At 44.6% G+C, this 18,507-nt stretch overlaps 1 protein-coding gene across 1 annotated transcript in view; it reads right to left on the bottom strand.

Annotated features, from left to right (window-relative positions):
* LOC143769709 (alpha-2-macroglobulin-like protein 1) overlaps positions 1 to 18,507 on the bottom strand; it is a 289,826-nt gene that overhangs the window by 198,867 nt on the left and 72,452 nt on the right. The window contains exon 9 of the mRNA XM_077258495.1: positions 10,986 to 11,100. Coding sequence (XP_077114610.1) covers positions 10,986 to 11,100 — 115 coding nt within the window. The remainder of the gene's footprint in view (positions 1 to 10,985; positions 11,101 to 18,507) is intronic.

Here is an 18,507-nt window from a genome sequence, read left to right as displayed (position 1 = left end):
CAGCATCCCTATTCAATATCCGTCTACCCGTGATTTGTTTATAAACCTACCACAACCTACCAGTAAAGACACAATGCACAAGTTGTTCCACACATGCGAAGAACAAAGAGTTCCAGAGGATACAAAACTAGTAGGGATGAGCAAACTAACTCGGCGATACTCGGTTATCACTCAAGTATCTGGGTGCTTGGATGTATTTGTTACTCGGTGCTCAATTTAAAACTGAATGTTTGGCGTCTGTTACACAGCTAATAAGCATGTGGAGATTGCCGGCGCATCAAGGTAATTACCATATCCATCTTAGTTATGGCATTACTGTAATTGGCTAGCCATGTGTCATCATCACGGGTTATAAAAGAAAACGCACAGCCTGGCTCGGCACACTGATTGCATTGCACAGCTCTGTGACAGTTAATATTGGAGGGAGAGAGTGCTTGTCCAAGCCTGTGTGCACATTAAAATGAATCAGAGTCCTGTAGTGTTGATACTGGTGCTGAAGCTGAAGCCCTTCTAAGGCCTAACCATTTGCTTTGCTGTTTGTATCACATACATTCTGCATTAGTCTATGGAGGGAGAGTTGCAAGAGCAGGGACAGTGGTAGAATACAGTCTGTAGACAGGGATTAGGGCTGTGCGGTCTCTTGCAAAATATATAGCTGCAGCATTTTTTTGTGTGGGATAACATTTTATATGTTCTTCGATCCATTGAGTATGTGCTTTCTGGTCCATTTTGGTGTTATATGACACTCAAACAAAGTGTTGATTTTTTTTTTCTGGATTATATTGCTCACTCATAGAGTATTCCATGCTCTGGGTTACATTTTTGTGTTATCTAACACTGCAAGAAAGCATTTAAAAAATTTTCTGAGTTAAAATAAATACCCATACAGTATTCCATGGTCTGGGGTAAATTACTGTGATATCTATCAGTCCAAAAAGCACAAACATTTTTTGCTGGGATAAATTTTTCGGCCATACAATATTCTGTGGTCTGGAGTCCATTTTTGTGATATATAACACTCAAAAAAGTGTTTAAAATTTTTTCCAAATTAAATTTCTCAGCCATACAGTATTCCATGGTCTGGGGTACATTTATGTGTTATCTGAGGGTATGTGCACACATTGCGGATTTTGCTACGAATCCACAGCGGATTGGCGGCTGCGGATTCGTAGCAGTTTTCCCTGAGTTTACAGTACCATGTAAACCTATGGAAAACAAAATCCGCAGGTCACATACTGCAGATAAAAATGTGCATGAAACACAGCGTTGTTTATTCCACAGCATGTCAATTCTTTGTGCGGATTCCGCAGCGGTTTACACCTGCTCCATAATAGGAATCTCCGGGTGTAAAACAGCAGGTGGAATCCGCACAAAATCTGCAAAAATCTGCACGTGGCCTGAAACTACAAAAAAGCATTTAGCATTTTTTCACTGTGCTGTGGGGTACATTTCTGTGATATCTAACATTTCCAAAAAGTTTTATAAATGTTTTCTGCATTCAATTCTTCATCTATACAGTATTATGTGGTCTGTGGCACATTTTGTTTGTAAGCAACACTCACAAAAAGTGTTGTAAAATTATTCTTGAGTAAATTACTCATCCATACAGTATTACGTGCTCTGTGGTACATAATGGTGGTATTAAACTAAAAAAAATGGTTTGATTGCAATGGGCGATCAAATTTTGCATTTATATAAAAAAATTGATTTCAAGAGACATGGCACTTAGAAAATGCATGCAGTAAGGGACGGGGAAGTGAAAGTGGTGATGATGGTGTACGCAGATGCCGAGTATGTGGGGCAGGTATAACTACACCTGTTGCTGAAGCGCAAGAAACATGCCCTTCCACAACACATAGTTTCCTTTACAGGAAAGCACAGTACACAACTTCTGAAGCCAGAGCAGTGCAAACAGGTGGTCGGTTGGAAAGCAGATATTGCTTCCAGCATGCTTGGCAGCATCACCAGGTCTTCCAGATGGTCCAGTCTCACCAACCAAGAGTATGGTTCACTTCATCCTCACCCTGATCCTCCCTCCTCCTCATGTTGAGTCTCAGGAGACTAGTGATCCCACACAAGGACACTCAGAGGAATTATTATACAACATAATTTCTTAATTGTGGCCCCTCACCCTGCATGTTCCAAGTGAGACAGGAGAACATGCTGTTTAGTGATACACAAATCTTAAAACAGCCATGGCCACAAAAAGATGATGGTGGGGAATGACAAATATTGTCTAAGGCGGAAGATGATGATAAGATAGAGTTACCGATAAGTCAGCTAGTTATTGTCAAGTCACCAAGTCAGGAGGACCAGGGTGTGGCGGTGGAAGACAAGGATGATGAATTATGAAATAACTAATGCATCCTGAGAATCTGCAGATTGAGAGGCCAGCAGCGCTGCAGGAGAGGGATTGGCAGCACTGAAGCAGGCAGGAAGAGGCACTGGTGAAACCAGAGGAACAAAACGGGCAACTGTTCCGCATAGCGCCTGCGCTACTGCAATTCTACATCAAAGAGTTAGATGTTTCCCAGACTGGGAGTTTTTTTAAAGAGAGTTTGGTAATTTTCAACCTGTGCCATGCCAAGATTAGTGTGGACAGGTGCAAAGTCCTGCTGGATAATTAAATTTCCATCTCCAAAAAGCTTGTTGGCGAGGGAAGCGTGAAGTGCTATAAAATTTCCTGGTAGATGGCTGCGCTGACTTTGGTCTTGATAAAACACAGTGGACCTACACCAGCAGATGACATGGCTCCCCAAACCGTCACCGATTGTGGAAACTTCAGACTGTTGTGAACTATACTTCTTGGCTCCCTCTTGTGGTCACTAGTGGTATCGCACTGGGATTGTCTTTCTCCAGCTTGGTACCCACCTGGTTCGTTAGGCCAGGGGTGTTGCTATTTAAACTTCCTGGATTCTTAGTCTGGTGCCTGGCATCGTTGTAATCAGTTCATTTCTGTTTGCTCCTGTCTGCTGGTCCTGGTTCATTGCAAGATAAGCTAAGTCCTGCTTCCTTATTTTTGTTTATTTGCATTGTTCTAATTTTTTGTCCAGCTTGTACAAAATGTGATTCCTAATATTGCTGGTAGCTCTGGGGGGCTGATATTCTCCTCCCACACTGTTAGTCGGTTCGGGGGTTCTTGAATATTCAGCGTGGATATTTTGATAGGGTTTTTTGCTGACCGTATAAGTCATCTTCCTATATTCTGCTATTAGTCAGTGGGCCTCTCTTTGCTAAAACCTAGTTCATTCTTACGTTTGTCTTTTCTTCTTACCTCACCGTTATTATTTGTTGGGGGCCTGTATTTAACTTTGGGGTCTTTTCTCTGGAGGCAAGAAAGGTCTTATTTTCCCTTATAGAGTTAGTTAGTTCTCCGGGCTGGCGCGAGACGTCTAGAATCAACGTAGGTATGTTCCCCGGCTACTGCTAGTTGTTTGTGCTAGGATCAGGTATACGGTCAGCCTAGTTACCACTTCCCTATGAGCTGGTTTTTTGTGTTTGCAGACTTTGCTGAAACCTCTGAGATCCTCTGCCATTGGGGTCATAACAGTATGCCAGGCCTAAGTGAATAGTTAATGCATTGCAGAAGTGGGATTAAAAGAAAAGAAGTTCTGAGTTTTTGTTTTTTTTTCTTCTTCCTCCCCTTTTTCTCTGAGTGGCTTTAAGCTTTGCTGCAGACATGAATGTCCAGACTCTGATTACTAGTGTGGATCAGCTTGCTGCAGAGGTGCAGGGCATTCAGGATTTTGTTACTAGTAGTCCTATGTCAGAACCTATTCCCGAGCTGTTCTCTGGAGATCGATTTGAATTTAGGAATTTTAAGAATAATTGTAAATTGTTTCTATCTTTGAGACCTCGTTCGTCTGGAGACTCAGCTCAGCAAGTTAAAATAGTTATCTCCTTTTTGCGTGGTGACCCTCAGGATTGGGCTTTCTCGTTGGCGCCAGGAGATCCGGCATTGGCAAATATTGATGCATTTTTTCTGGCGCTCTGATTGCTTTATGAGGAGCCCAATCTTGAAATTCAGGCAGAAAAAGCTTTGCTGGCTATCTCTCAAGGCCAGGATGAAGCTGAAGTGTATTGCCAAAAATTTCGGAAATGGTCTGTGCTTACTCAGTGGAATGAGTGTGCTCTGGCCGCAAATTTCAGAAATGGCCTTTCTGAAGCCATTAAGAATGTGATGGTGGGTTTCTCCATTCCTACAAGTCTGAATGATTCCATGGGGCTGGCTATTCAAATTGACCGGCGTTTGCGGGAGCGCAAAGCCGCTAATCCTCTGGTGGTGTTGTCTGAACAAACACCTGATTTAATGCAATGTGGTAGAATTCAGACTAGAAATGAATGGAAAAATCATAGACGTCAGAATGGGTTGTGTTTTTACTGTGGTGATCCTACACATGTTATATCAGCATGCTCTAAACGCTTAACAAAGGTGGTTAGTCCTGTCGCCATTGGTAATTTGCAACCTAAATTTATTTTGTCTGTGACTTTAATTTGCTCATTGTCTTCCTACCCTGTTATGGCGTTTGTGGATTCAGGTGCTGCCCTGAGTCTTATGGATTTTTCATTTGCCAAACGCTGTGGTTTTGTTCTTGAGCCGTTGGTAAATCCTATCCCTCTTAGAGGTATTGATGCTACGCCATTGGCGGAAAATAAGCCGCAGTTTTGGACACAGGTAACCATGTGCATGACTCCTGAACATCGGGAGGTGATTCGTTTTCTGGTTCTGCATAAAATGCATGATTTGGTCGTTTTGGGTCTACCATGGTTACAGACCCATAATCCAGTTTTGGATTGGAAGGCAATGTCTGTGTCAAGTTGGGGCTGTCAGGGAATTCATGGCGATTCCCCGCCGGTGTCCATTGCTTCCTCTACTCCTTCGGAAGTTCCTGAGTATTTTTCTGATTATCAGGATGTATTCAGCGAGTCCAGGTCCAGTGCTCTTCCTCCTCATAGGGACTGTGACTGCGCTATAGATTTGATTCCGGGTAGTAAATTTCCTAAGGGAAGATTATTTAATCTGTGTGTACCTGAGCATACCGCAATGCGTTCGTATATCAAGGAGTCTCTGGAGAAGGGGCATATTCATCCATCCTCTTCCCCTCTTGGTGCGGGATTCTTTTTTGTGGCCAAGAAGGACGGATCTTTGAGACCTTGTATAGACTATCGGCTTCTGAATAAAATCACTGTTAAATTTCAGTATCCTTTGCCTCTATTGTCAGACTTGTTTGCCCGGATTAAGGGTGCCAGGTGGTTCACCAAGATAGATCTTCGTGGTGCGTACAACCTTGTGCGCATTAAGCAGGGAGATGAATGGAAAACTGCATTTAATACGCCCGAAGGTCATTTTGAGTACTTGGTGATGCCTTTTGGGCTCTCTAATGCTCCTTCAGTGTTTCAGTCCTTTATGCATGACATCTTCCGGAAGTATCTGGATAAATTTATGATTGTTTATCTGGATGATATTTTGTTTTTTTCTGATGATTGGGACTCTCATGTAAAGCAGGTCAGGATGGTGTTTCAGGTTTTGCGTGATAATGCTTTGTTTGTGAAGGGCTCAAAGTGTCTCTTTGGAGTGCAGAAGGTTCCCTTTTTGGGTTTTATTTTCTCCCCTTCTGCTGCGGAGATGGACCCAGTCAAGGTCCGAGCTATTCATGATTGGACTCAACCCACGTCTGTTAAGAGTCTTCAGAAGTTCTTGGGTTTTGCTAACTTCTACCGTCATTTTATCGCTAACTTTTCTAGCGTTGTTAAACCTTTGACGGATATGACCAAGAAAGGTTCTGATGTTGCTAATTGGGCTCCTGCAGCCGTGGAGGCCTTCCAGGAGCTGAAGCGCCGGTTTACTTCGGCGCCTGTTTTGTGTCAGCCTGATGTCTCACTTCCCTTTCAGGTTGAAGTGGATGCTTCTGAGATCGGTGCAGGGGCTGTTTTGTCGCAGAGAGGCTCTGGTTGCTCTGTAATGAGACCATGTGCTTTTTTTTCTAGGAAGTTTTCACCTGCTGAGCGGAACTATGATGTTGGGAATCGGGAGTTGTTGGCCATGAAGTGGGCATTTGAGGAGTGGCGTCATTGGCTCGAGGGTGCTAAGCATCGTGTGGTGGTCTTGACTGATCACAAAAATCTGATGTATCTCGAGTCTGCTAAGTGCCTGAATCCTAGACAGGCTCGTTGGTCATTGTTTTTCTCCCGTTTTGACTTTGTGGTTTCGTACCTGCCTGGTTCAAAGAATGTGAAGGCTGATGCTCTTTCTAGGAGTTTTGTGCCTGACTCTCCTGGAGTCTCAGAGCCAGCTGGTATTCTTAAAGAGGGAGTAATCTTGTCGCTATTTCTCTTGATTTGCGACGTGTGTTGCAGAGATTTCAGGCTGGTAGACCTGACTCTTGTCCACCTGACAGACTGTTTGTTCCTGATAAATGGACCAGCAGAGTTATTTCCGATGTTCATTCCTCGGTGTTGGCAGGGCATCCGGGGATTTTTGGCACCAGAGATTTGGTAGCTAGGTCCTTTTGGTGGCCTTCCTTGTCACGGGATGTGCGGTCATTTGTGCAGTCCTGTGGGACTTGTGCTCGGGCTAAGCCTTGCTGTTCTCGTGCCAGCGGGTTGCTTTTGCCCTTGCCTGTCCCGAAGAGGCCTTGGACACACATTTCCATGGATTTCATTTCAGATCTTCCGGTGTCTCAAGGAATGTCTGTCATCTGGGTGGTGTGTGATCGTTTTTCCAAGATGGTCCATTTGGTGCCCTTGCCTAAGTTGCCTTCCTCTTCCGATCTGGTTCCTTTGTTCTTTCAGAATGTGGTTCGTTTGCACGGCATTCCTGAGAATATCGTGTCTGACAGAGGATCCCAGTTTGTGTCCAGGTTCTGGCGATCCTTTTGTGCTAAGATGGGCATTGATTTGTCGTTTTTGTCTGCCTTTCATCCTCAGACTAATGGCCAAACGGAGCGAACTAATCAGACACTGGAGGCTTATTTGAGATGTTTTGTTTCTGCGGATCAGGATGATTGGGTGACCTTCTTGCCATTGGCTGAGTTTGCCCTTAATAATCGGGCTAGTTCCGCTACTCTGGTTTCGCCATTTTTCTGCAACTCTGGTTTTCATCCTCGTTTTTCCTCGGGGCATGTTGAGCCTTCTGACTGTCCTGGGGTGGATTCCGTGGTGGATAGGTTGCAGCGGATTTGGAATCATGTGGTGGACAACTTAAAGTTGTCACAGGAGAAGGCTCAGCGTTTTGCCAACCGCCGCCGCGGTGTGGGTCCCCGACTTCGTGTTAGGGATTTGGTGTGGCTGACTTCTCGGTTTGTTCCTATGAAGGTCTCCTCTCCTAAATTCAAGCCTCGCTTCATCGGTCCTTATAAGATTTTGGAAATCCTTAATCCAGTGTCCTTTCGTTTGGATCTTCCGGTGTCGTTTGCCATTCACAACGTATTCCATAGGTCTTTGTTGCGGCGGTACGTTGTGCCTGTGGTTCCTTCTGTTGAGCCTCCTGCTCCGGTGTTGGTTGAGGGCGAGTTGGAGTACGTGGTGGAGAAGATCTTGGATTCTCGTCTCTCTAGACGGAGGCTTCAGTATCTGGTCAAATGGAAGGGCTATGGTCAGGAGGATAATTCCTGGGTGGTCGCCTCTGATGTTCATGCGGCCGATTTGGTTCGTGCCTTTCACGCTGCTCATCCTGATCGCCCTGGTGGTCTTGGTGAGGGTTCGGTGACCCCTCCTTAAAGGTGGGGTACTGTTGTGAACTATACTTCTTGGCTCCCTCTTGTGGTCACTAGTGGTATCGCACTGGGATTATCTTTCTCCAGCTTGGTACCCACCTGGTTCGTTAGGACAGGGGTGTTGCTATTTAAACTTCCTGGATTCTTAGTCTGGTGCCTGGCATCGTTGTAATCAGTTCATTTCTGTTTGCTCCTGTTTGCTGGTCCTGGTTCTTTGCAAGATAAGCTAAGTCCTGCTTCCTTATTTTTGTTTATTTGCATTGTTCTAATTTTTTGTCCAGCTTGTACAAAATGTGATTCCTAATATTGCTGGTAGCTCTGGGGGGCTGATATTCTCCTCCCACACCGTTAGTCGGTTCGGGGGTTCTTGAATATTCAGCGTGGATATTTTGATAGGGTTTTTTGCTGACCGTATAAGTCATCTTCCTATATTCTGCTATTAGTCAGTGGGCCTCTCTTTGCTAAAACCTAGTTCATTCTTATGTTTGTCTTTTCTTCTTATCTCACCATTATTATTTGTTGGGGGCCTGTATTTAACTTTGGGGTCTTTTCTCTGGAGGCAAGAAAGGTCTTATTTTCCCTTATAGGGTTAGTTAGTTCTCCGGCTGGCGTGAGACGTCTAGAATCAATGTAGGTACGTTCCCCGGCTACTGCTAGTTGTTTGTGCTAGGATCAGGTATACGGTCAGCCTAGTTACCACTTCCCTATGAGCTGTTTTTTTGTGTTTGCAGACTTTGCTGAAACCTCTGAGATCCTCTGCCATTGGGGTCATAACATCAGACTAGACCTCAAGCACCTCGGATTGTGGCCTCTCCATTCTCCCTACAGACTCTGGGACCTTAATTTCTAAATGAAATGCAAAATTTACTTTCATCTGAGAACAACACCTTGGACCACTGAGCAACAGTTGTTTTTCTCCTTGACACAGGTAAGATGCATCTGGTGTTGTCTATTGGTCATGAATGGCTTGACACAAGGAATGCAACACTTGTAGCCCATGTCCTGGATACGTCTGTGTGTGGTGGCTCTTGAAGCAATGACTCCAGCAGCAGCCCACTCCTTTGAATATCCCCAAAATTTTTGAATGGCCTTTTCTTAACAAGGCTTTCAAGGCTGCGGTTATCCTGGCTGCTTGTGCACCTTTTTCTCCCACACTTTTTCCTTCCACTCAACTTACTATTCATTTGCTTGCATACAGCACTCTGTGAACAGCCAGCTTCTTTAGCAATGACATTTTGTGGCTTACCCTCCTTGTGGAGTGTGCCAATGACTGCCTTCTGGGCATCAGGCAAGTCAGCTGTCTTCCCCATGATTGTGGAGCTACTGAAACAGACTATAGGACCTTTTTAAATGCTCACGAAGCCTTTACAGGTGTTTTTTATTATTCTAATTTACTGAGATGATGACTTTTGGGTTTTCATTGGCTGTAAGCCATAGTCATCAACATTATCAGAAATAAACACTTAAAAAAGATCACTCTGTTTGTAACAACTCTATATAATATGAGTTTAATTTTTTGTATTGAAGACCTTAAATCAACTTTTTGATGATATTCTAATTTTGTGAGAAGCACCTATAAATCTTATACGCAGTGTACCTGTTATAGTACAGGGCCTGAGAAAATAACTTAATTCAAATGAGGAGTCTTCAGTACAACCTTGGCAAGACCAAGAGCTCGGTTCAGCTTCTACATGTTCAGGATTCCATCAGCATCAGATTGACAGTTCTAGCTTGCCACAGTGAGCACTGCCTTAACTCAGCCAGCATGGGTGTGCATGCACACTAACAATGCCTGAGCCTGGGCAGCACATGACATAGTGTTATTTCTTGGGTGCACATAGTGGGTAGGCTCTATTTCATGGTTTCCTTCTGTGTATTCTATTTGCAAGTTGTAGTGTGGAGGAGCAAGGGAAACGATTGCACCAGCCGGACTGGTTTAGGGCAGTCTCACACGTCCAGATAATTCCTGTACCGGAAAAAATCGGTACCGGAGTTATCCGTGTCCGTGTGCCTGTGAGGTCATGTAGGCCATACGTGCGGCACACGTGTGCCGCCCGTGTGGCGAGTGGGTACCACACGGAGCGTGCAGGAGACAGCGCTAAAGTTTAGCTCTGTCCCCTGCATCGTGCTGAAGCTGCCATTCATATCTTCTGTGCAGCAGCCTTTGCTGCAGAGAAGATATGAATAATAGTGTTTAAATGAAAGATCTATGTGTCCGCCGCCCCCCCACCCCCTGTGCGCCCCCCCCGCTGTTCAGAAAATACTTACCCGCCTCCCTCGCTGCTTCCTGGTCTGGCCGCGGCTTCTAGTGTATGCGGTCACATGGGGCCTCTCATTTACACTCATGAATAGGCGGCTCCACCCCTATTGGAGGTGGAGCCGCCTATTCCTGACTGTATTCTGTGGCCCCACGTGACCGCATACAGTAGAGAAGCCGCGGCCACACCAGGAAGCAGCGAGGGAGGCGGGTAAGTATTTTCAGGACAGCGGGGGGGCGCACAGGGGGTGGGGGGGCGGCAGACACATAGATCTGTCTTTTTAACACTATTATTCATATCTTCTCTGCAGCAAACACTGCTGCAGAGAAAATATGAATCGTGGCTTCAGCACCATGTGGGGGGACAGCACTTACTGTAGCGCTGTCTCCTGCATGCAAACGGACTGCAGACGGAGAACGTCCGTGTGCAGTCCGTGTTTTACACGGACCCATTGACTTTAATGGGTCCGTGTAATACGTGCGCTCCCACGAACACTGACATGTCTCCGTGTTTGGCACACGGAGACATGGTCCGCAAAATATCAATGACATCTGAACAGATGCAGTGATTTTAATGGGTCTACGTGTGTCAGTGTCTCCGGTACATGAGGAAACGGTCACCTCGCGTACTGGAGACACTGACGTGTGAAATCGGCCTTAGGCAGTATTCCTCCAAATGTGCGCATGCACAAGTAAAGTTCAGGCAGCACTCACTCTTGGAAATTGTCACTCAAAAGTGCAAGACGGCTCTCAAAATGCAATATGTGGGGATTTAACTGCACCGAGCTTTTGACTATATCAAAGGTTCATTAATTGCATTCCAATTAAAAGTTATTTTCTCAGGCACTGAGAACAGGTGTGTTACTGGTTTGATTTTTTTATATGGGATAAATTCTGATATTACTATATAGGTAAATTAAAATGGATTTGGGGGTGACAGACTATTTTATGTGAATGTAATTCTATTGTTAAAAATGTCCTCACTGTTGCAGGGTATCCCACCCATCACTTACCTGTGGGGCCTTCTGTCAGTTTTGATTTGACTTGAAAAAACTGATTGAATGCTTCAGTTGTGAAATTAAATTTTTTAAGATCAATATCTCTGGAGAAACATCCTTTGCTGTCAGTCTACAAAGAAAACATTCACATTTGTTAATCAACAGGGAACATGAGAAGGGCATGGTTGTTATATTTTACATTGTACATTGCAAAATGATTCTATTGTGAAGTTTCAGGCACATTTTCACTTTCAATTCCTCTCAATTTTTTGATTGTTCTGATATTTTTTACTATTTTTGCTAATATTAGAAAAAATGTAAAGAAAAATAGAAAATACATGTCTTTGTTTTACTTTTTTTTATAACTACAAAGGACAGCTACAAATATTTTACATTGTTTTCCCCTTTATGTAGAAATTAATTTTATACATTGAACATATTTTTTCTATGGGGCGGGGATACAAACAATGATTCAAACTGGAAGTGGTTCTTTTGTTAGTTTTGTTTTATTTACTGAATTTTTATTTTATTTTAGCTTTTTTAATATATTTATTTTTTCATTTATTTCACAAACCTTGCCTCTCCACCATAAAGTCTTTAAATGACATTTGGGGGGGGGGGGCATTTTAACATATTAATACATTCTTTTTATGATAATATACCAGTTCATGTTCCAGGGAGTTTTAGCCTCCTGGCTACATAGCAGAGCTATTTTTCTATTGACTTCTAGTGTCATCACTGCGTCTTGAGCAATTGGTGACCCGAGTATGTTGAAGCCCTTTCCAACTTCCAGTTCGTAATGTAGACTATCTGGACAGTTACAGTCTAAGGGCAGTCCAGAACTAATTAAGAAGACCTGTCACTTGCTCAAAAAATCCCTGACCTCCCTTGATTCTACTGGTCTATTTTGTTTAATGCTGCGTCACTTCATTGCAGACTAATTCACGTTTGCTGCTTTTGGAGTACAGCATATGAAAACAGCTTTTTTTCCCAATTTTCTCTGGAGGTGTGAACTTTTACAATAATAACCATTTTTGTACTCTTACCAATATTTTTTAAAGTTAGTTTGATTTGTGACAAATTCAAAGCAAATATTTCATCCAATTCAGACTTATAGAACCCACAATTTCACGAAATTAGCTAACCTAATCCTGAATGCAAAGAAAAGTCTCTGTAGTCAGATTCTATTATTTTCTCTAGGTTCCCTGTTCACTTTTTCTTCTCACATTTTCTTCTCCAAACCATAATTCTTCCATATCTCCCAAATACTCTGATGGAGGCATCGTCATAAAAAAATAACTTTATCCCAGTCCTCTGCAATCACTGCTCAAGCACACTCAGTACTTGATCAAGTATACTTGGTGCTCATATATATGCTCAGGTCCCTGACCCCCCATGTTTCGCGGCAATGTTAGATAGAAAATAATGCTTCTAGTACTTTTCCCGGCACCACTCTGTCTTCCACACAGTCAAGCTCACTAGCCAAGAGTCTGGATCACATAATAATCACCCTGATTCTCCTTTGTCCCTTGGCGAATCAAAGGAGACAAGTGATCCTGCACTCGGACACTCCGAAGAGCTCTTTATATTTCTATTTATTGATTCTGGCCTCTTGCCCTTCACATTTCAAAAGGTACAGGAGGGGATGGTGAGTAGTGGTGCCCAAATATTTGCCACAGTCAATACAAGACGACAGTGGGGAACAGCAATTAGTGTTCTAGAGGTAGATGATGATGAGACACAGTTGTCAACACAGAGGGTAGCTTGCAGCACCCATTGTGTAGGACAATGATTTTCAACCTTTTTTGAGCCGCGGCACACTTTTTATACTTAAAAAATCCCGGGGCACACCACCAACCAAAATGGCACAAAATGACACTAAAACAGTACATATTCTACATACAGTTAATAATATAGATTCTAAATGTATTTATACTCACTCAGTGTGAAACCTGGGCCTGTTTCGATAAACACAAAAGGGATATCCTGGCAGGAATGGTGGAAAGACACACACGAAGCTCTTCCTCAACAGTTCTCAGTCTCTCCCTGTTTTTAGTTTTTATCGCAGTCAAGCTTGAGAAGCCCAGCTCACATAGATATGTGGTCGAAAATGGGAGCAATGTCAAAATAGCTTTGTTAACCACAATGGGGAACTCCTTGGAGTGGTACTGTGCAGTGTATATATACAGGGGAGAGGTACTGTGCGGTGTATATCTACAGGGGAGAGGTACTGTGCTGTGTATTATACATGGGAGAGGTGCTGTGCAGTGTATATATACAGAAGGAGAGGTACTGTGTGGTATATATACAGGGGAGAGGTACTGTGCGGTGTATATATACAGGGGAGAGGTACTGTGCGGTGTATATATACAGGGGAGAGGTACTGTGCTGTGTATATATACAGGGGAGAGGTACTGTGTAGTGTATATATACAGGGGAGAGGTACTGTGTGGTGTATATATACAGGGGAGAGGTACTGTGCTGTGTATATATACAGGGGAGAGGTGCTGTGCAGTGTATATATACAGGAGGAGAGGTACTGTGTGGTATATATAGAGGGGAGAGGTACTGTGCAATGTATATATACAGGGGAGAGGTACTGTGCGGTGTATATATACAGGGGAGAGGTACTGTGCTGTGTATATATACAGGGGAGAGGTGCTGTGCAGCGTATATATACAGGAGGAGCGGTACTGTGTGGTATATATACAGGGGAGAGGTACTGTGCAGTGTATATATACAGGGGAGAGGTACTGTGCAGTGTATATATACAGGAGGAGTGGTACCAGTGATTGTCTTACCGCTGTCTCTAACATCATGTCCTTCCTCTATCTGAAACTGAACCTGTCAAAAACTGAACTCCTCGTGTTCTCTCCCTCTACTAACCTACCTTTGCCTGACATTGCCATCTCCGTGTGCGGTTCAATCATTACTCCAAAGCAACATGCCCGCTGCCTTGGGGTCATCCTTGATTCCGAGCTTTAATTCACCCCCCACATCCGATCACTGGCTCGCTCTTCTTATCTGCATCTCAAAAACATTTCTAGAATTCGCCCTTTTCTTACTTTCAACTGTGCAAAAACTCTTACTGTTTCTCTTATTCATTCCCGTTTGGACTATTGTAACTCTCTACTAATTGGCCTCCCTCTTACCAAACTCTCCCCGCTCCAATCTGTCCTGAATGCTGCTGCCAGGATCATATTCTTCACCAACCGTTACACCGATGCCTCTACCTTGTGCCAGTCATTACACTGGCTACCCATCCACTCCAGAATCCAGTACAAAACTACTACCCTCATCCACAAAGCACTCCATGGCTCAGCACCACCCTACATCTCCTCTCTGGTCTCAGTCTACCACCCTACCCGTGCCCTCCGCTCCGCTAATGACCTCAGGTTAGCATCCTCAATAATCAGAACCTCCCACTCCCGTCTCCAAGACTTTACACGTGCTGCGCCGATTCTTTGGAATGCACTACCTAGGTTAATACAATTGATCCCCAATCCCCACAGTTTTAAGCGTGCCCTAAAAACGCATTTGTTCAGACTGGCCTACCGCCTCAACACATTAACCTAACTATCCCTGTGTGGCCTATTAAAAATAGAAAAAAAAAAACAAAAAAAAAACACATAATCAGGTTCCTTGCATCGTGTTCTCATACACTTTATGCAGTTAATAGCCCTCTGTGTCTGTACTGCTACATACTTGGCCGGTTAACTGGTTCATGCAGCTTTACATGAACACCCGAGCCTTACACTATGGCTGGTCCGAATAACTAAAGCAATTGTTACCATCCACCTCTCGTGTCTCCCCTTTTCCTCATAGTTTGTAAGCTTGCGAGCAGGGCCCTCATTCCTCCTGGTATCTATTTTGAACTGTGATTTCTGTTATGCTGTAATGTCTATTGTCTGTACAAGTCCCCTCTATAAGTTGTAAAGTGCTGCGGAATATGTTGGCGCTATATAAATAAAAAAATTATTATTATTAATTATTACTGTGCAGTGTATATATACAGGGGAGAGGTACTGTGCGGTGTATATATACAGGGGAGAGGTGCTGTGCAGTGTATATATACAGGAGGAGAAGTACTGTGCGGTGTATATATACACAGTGGAGAGGTACTGTGCAGTGTATATACTTCAACAGCCGCCCAGCCCAGGCCCTCAGCACCTGTCCTGTATATATATATTATATACACTGTATCTATACAGGCTGTGCTGGGGGCCTGGGCTGGGCAGCTGCTGTAGTGTGTGTATATATATATATATATATATATCAGCTGCAGCCGCCCAGCCCATGGCCGCCCCAGGTCACCCAGAGTAGACAGTCAGAACATACAACGATAGCATGGCACTCACTCAGGTGCGGTAGGAGCTCCGGGAATCTGCCTGTGCCTGATAAGTTCAGCACTGCAGCAGCCAGGAGAGTAGAGCAGGAGAACTCTCCGCCCACAATGTCACGCTGGCTGTGTCCTTAACCCCTATGTGCCTGGCCCTGCACTGACTGAGAAGATGCTTGTGCCAGGCAGCGCAAATTGAAAGGGTAGAAAGGGTTAAAGCATAGTTTGGGGAACTTTCCCCGCGGCACACCGGACCATGTGTCGCGGCACACTAGTGTGCCGCGGAACACTGGTTGAAAATCACTGGTGTAGGACACACATCTATATTGACCAAGGAACCCTCTCGGTAATATAGGAAGGAAACGGAAAAAGTGTAGACAGCATCCAGTCCAGGGTGCAATTTAAAAAAAGCTGAAGTCTTATTCTGCCATCGATGATGTTGTTGTGATTTGGGATGGTAATTTTTTTTTTAATTCTTTGTAGGTTTAAGAGGTTGGGGCCAGGATTGGAGAATTTTTGTATTGAATATAGACAAATAATGTAATTTAAAGCATTTATAGGGAAATTTCTCCTTTGTATTATATGAATACTGTATATACTATTGATCTATACACACATCTGGGTATGTTTTTTATGTATAATATGTATAAAATATATGTTTAATAGTGGTGGGCTTGCTCTATTTGGTGATTGGTGTGTGTTCATCCACCAAACTATATTTCCACCATTTGACCCACCTGTGGTTGAAACATCAAATTTGCATTTGCTATGGTGGAATAAAACTTCAGTTTTTTTTTATTTCACCCTGGACTGGACGCTGTCTACACTTTTTTCATGTACAGTAGCCAACAAGTCATGTTGCTAAAGAAGTTGTCCACTACATGGACAACATGTTCTCATACCCCGTGCTTGGCCCCAATAAAATAATAAAACTCATACTTAACTCCCATGCAGGTGCCATCCCCACGATGTTGGCACTCCATCTCCCAGGGCTCATGTGTGACTGTTATGACACATGACACCGGTGCCCTATCAGCGCTGGCGTCACTGTCTCCACCTCCTGTTAAATTGAGCAAGAAGAGGGAGTCTGAGATTAGTCACAGCCCAGACTTCATCTTCAAGTTCGATTTGTCCGAAGGAGGATACAAGTGATGCAGGTGCTGATTAGGTGCTGGGGTCACGTGTCACATCAAGCGCACCCAAGCCCCGGGACTGCGAGTGCCGATACTATGGGAACGTAGCCGGAACCCAAGGTGAGTGTAGGCTTTATTATTTTATGGGGCCAAACATTTTGATCAAGAAGGGGTAGTCCTAATGGTCAACAACCAATTTAAAGGTACCGTTACACTAAATGACTTACAAACGATCACGACCAGCGATCGTGATCGTTGGTAAGTCATTGTGTGGTCGCTGAGGAGCTGTCACACAGACAGCTCTCTCCAGCGACCAACGATCAGGGGAAAGACTTCAGCATCGTTGAAACTGTCTTCAACGATGCCGAAGTCCCCCTGCAGCACCCGGGTAACCAGGGTAAACGTCGGGTTACTAAGTGCAGGGCTGCGCTTAGTAACCCGATATTTACCCTGGTTACCATTGTAAAAGTTTTAAAAAAAACACTACATACTCACATGTCTGTCACGTCCCGTGCCAGCGTCCAGTGCAGGGCCGCGCTGCCGAGAGCTGTGTCAGCGCCTACAGTAACAGCAGTGACGTCACCGCTGTGCTCTGCTTTACGGCCGGTGCTGACACAGTCAGTGCAGAAAGCTCTCGGCAGCAGCGCGTGGATGCCGGGGGACGTGACAGACATCAGAATGTGAGTATGTAGTGTTTTTTTTTTAACTTTTACAATGGTACCCAGGGTAAATATCGGGTTACTAAGCATGGCCCTGTGCTTAGTAACCCGATGTTTACCCTGGTTACAAGTGAACACATCGCTGGATCGGCATCACACACGCCGATCCAGCGATGACAGCGGGTCATCAGCGACGAAATAAAGTTCTGGACTTCTAGCTCCGACCAACGACATCACAGCGGGATCCAGATCGCTGCTGCATGTCAAACACAACAAGATTGCTATCCAGGAAGCTGCAACGTCACTGCAAGGTCACGGATCACTGTCGTTCTCGTTGCAAAGTTGGTGAGTGTGAAGGTACCTTTAGTCAACAAGTCAGGAGGAGGAAGAGACTGCGGAAGTGGAAGATGGAGTGGTGGACGATGATGTCACTGACCCAACTTGGGAACATGCCATGCAGAGGGAGGACAGCAGACAACAAGAAAATTATTATTATTATTATTATTCATTTTTATAGCGCCATTTATTCCATGGCGCTTTACATGTGAAATACGGGGCAAATATAGACAAATGCATTAAATATGAGTAAAACAAGGCACACGGGTAAATAAGGAGGGAGGACCCTGCCCGCGAGGGCTCACAGTCTGCAGGGGATGGGTGATGATACACTAGGAGAGGGTAGAGCTGGTTGTGCGGTGGTTCAGTAGGTTCAGGATCACTGCAGGCTGTAGGCTTGTCGGAAGAGGTGAGTCTTCAGGTTCTTTTTGAAAGTTTCTATGGTAGGCGAGAGTCTGATGTGCTGGGGTAAAGAGTTCCAGAGTATGGGGGAAGCACGGGAGAAGTCTTGGATGCGGTTGTGGGAAGAAGAGATGAGAGGGGAGTAGAGAAGGAGGTCTTGAGAGAGTGTAGGATGGATTGGAGTGGTGCCAGAGTGCTAGAGGGGAGTCCAGAGAGTAGGAGGTTGCAGTAGTCGAGGCGGGAGATGATAAGGGCATGCACTAGTGTTTTTGCGGTGTCGCGGTCAAGGAATGCGCAGATCCGGGAAATGTTTTTGAGTTTGAGGCGGCAGGAGGAGGCAAGGGCTTGGATATGTGGCTTGAAAGAGAGGGCAGAGTCGAGGATCACCCCGAGGCACCGGGCGTGTGGGACTGGGGAAAGTGAGCAGCCATTGACATTGATGGATAGGTCTGGTGGAGGGGTAGAGTGAGATGGGGGAAAGATGATGAATTCTGTTTTGTCCATGTTCAGTTGTAGAAAGCGAGCAGAAAAGAAGGCTGAAATAGCAGACAGACAGTGTGGGATTTTGGTAAATAAGGAGCTGAGGTCAGGTCCGGATAGGTAGATCTGCGTGTCGTCAGCATGGAGATGGTACTGCACACCGTGGGATTCTATGAGCTGTCCCAGAC

The sequence above is a fragment of the Ranitomeya variabilis genome, chromosome 4, assembly GCF_051348905.1.
Source record: "Ranitomeya variabilis isolate aRanVar5 chromosome 4, aRanVar5.hap1, whole genome shotgun sequence".
NCBI classification, from domain to species: Eukaryota; Metazoa; Chordata; class Amphibia; order Anura; family Dendrobatidae; genus Ranitomeya; species Ranitomeya variabilis.
Note: the sequence above shows the minus strand (reverse complement) of the source record. Positions and strands in the feature narration are given on the sequence as shown.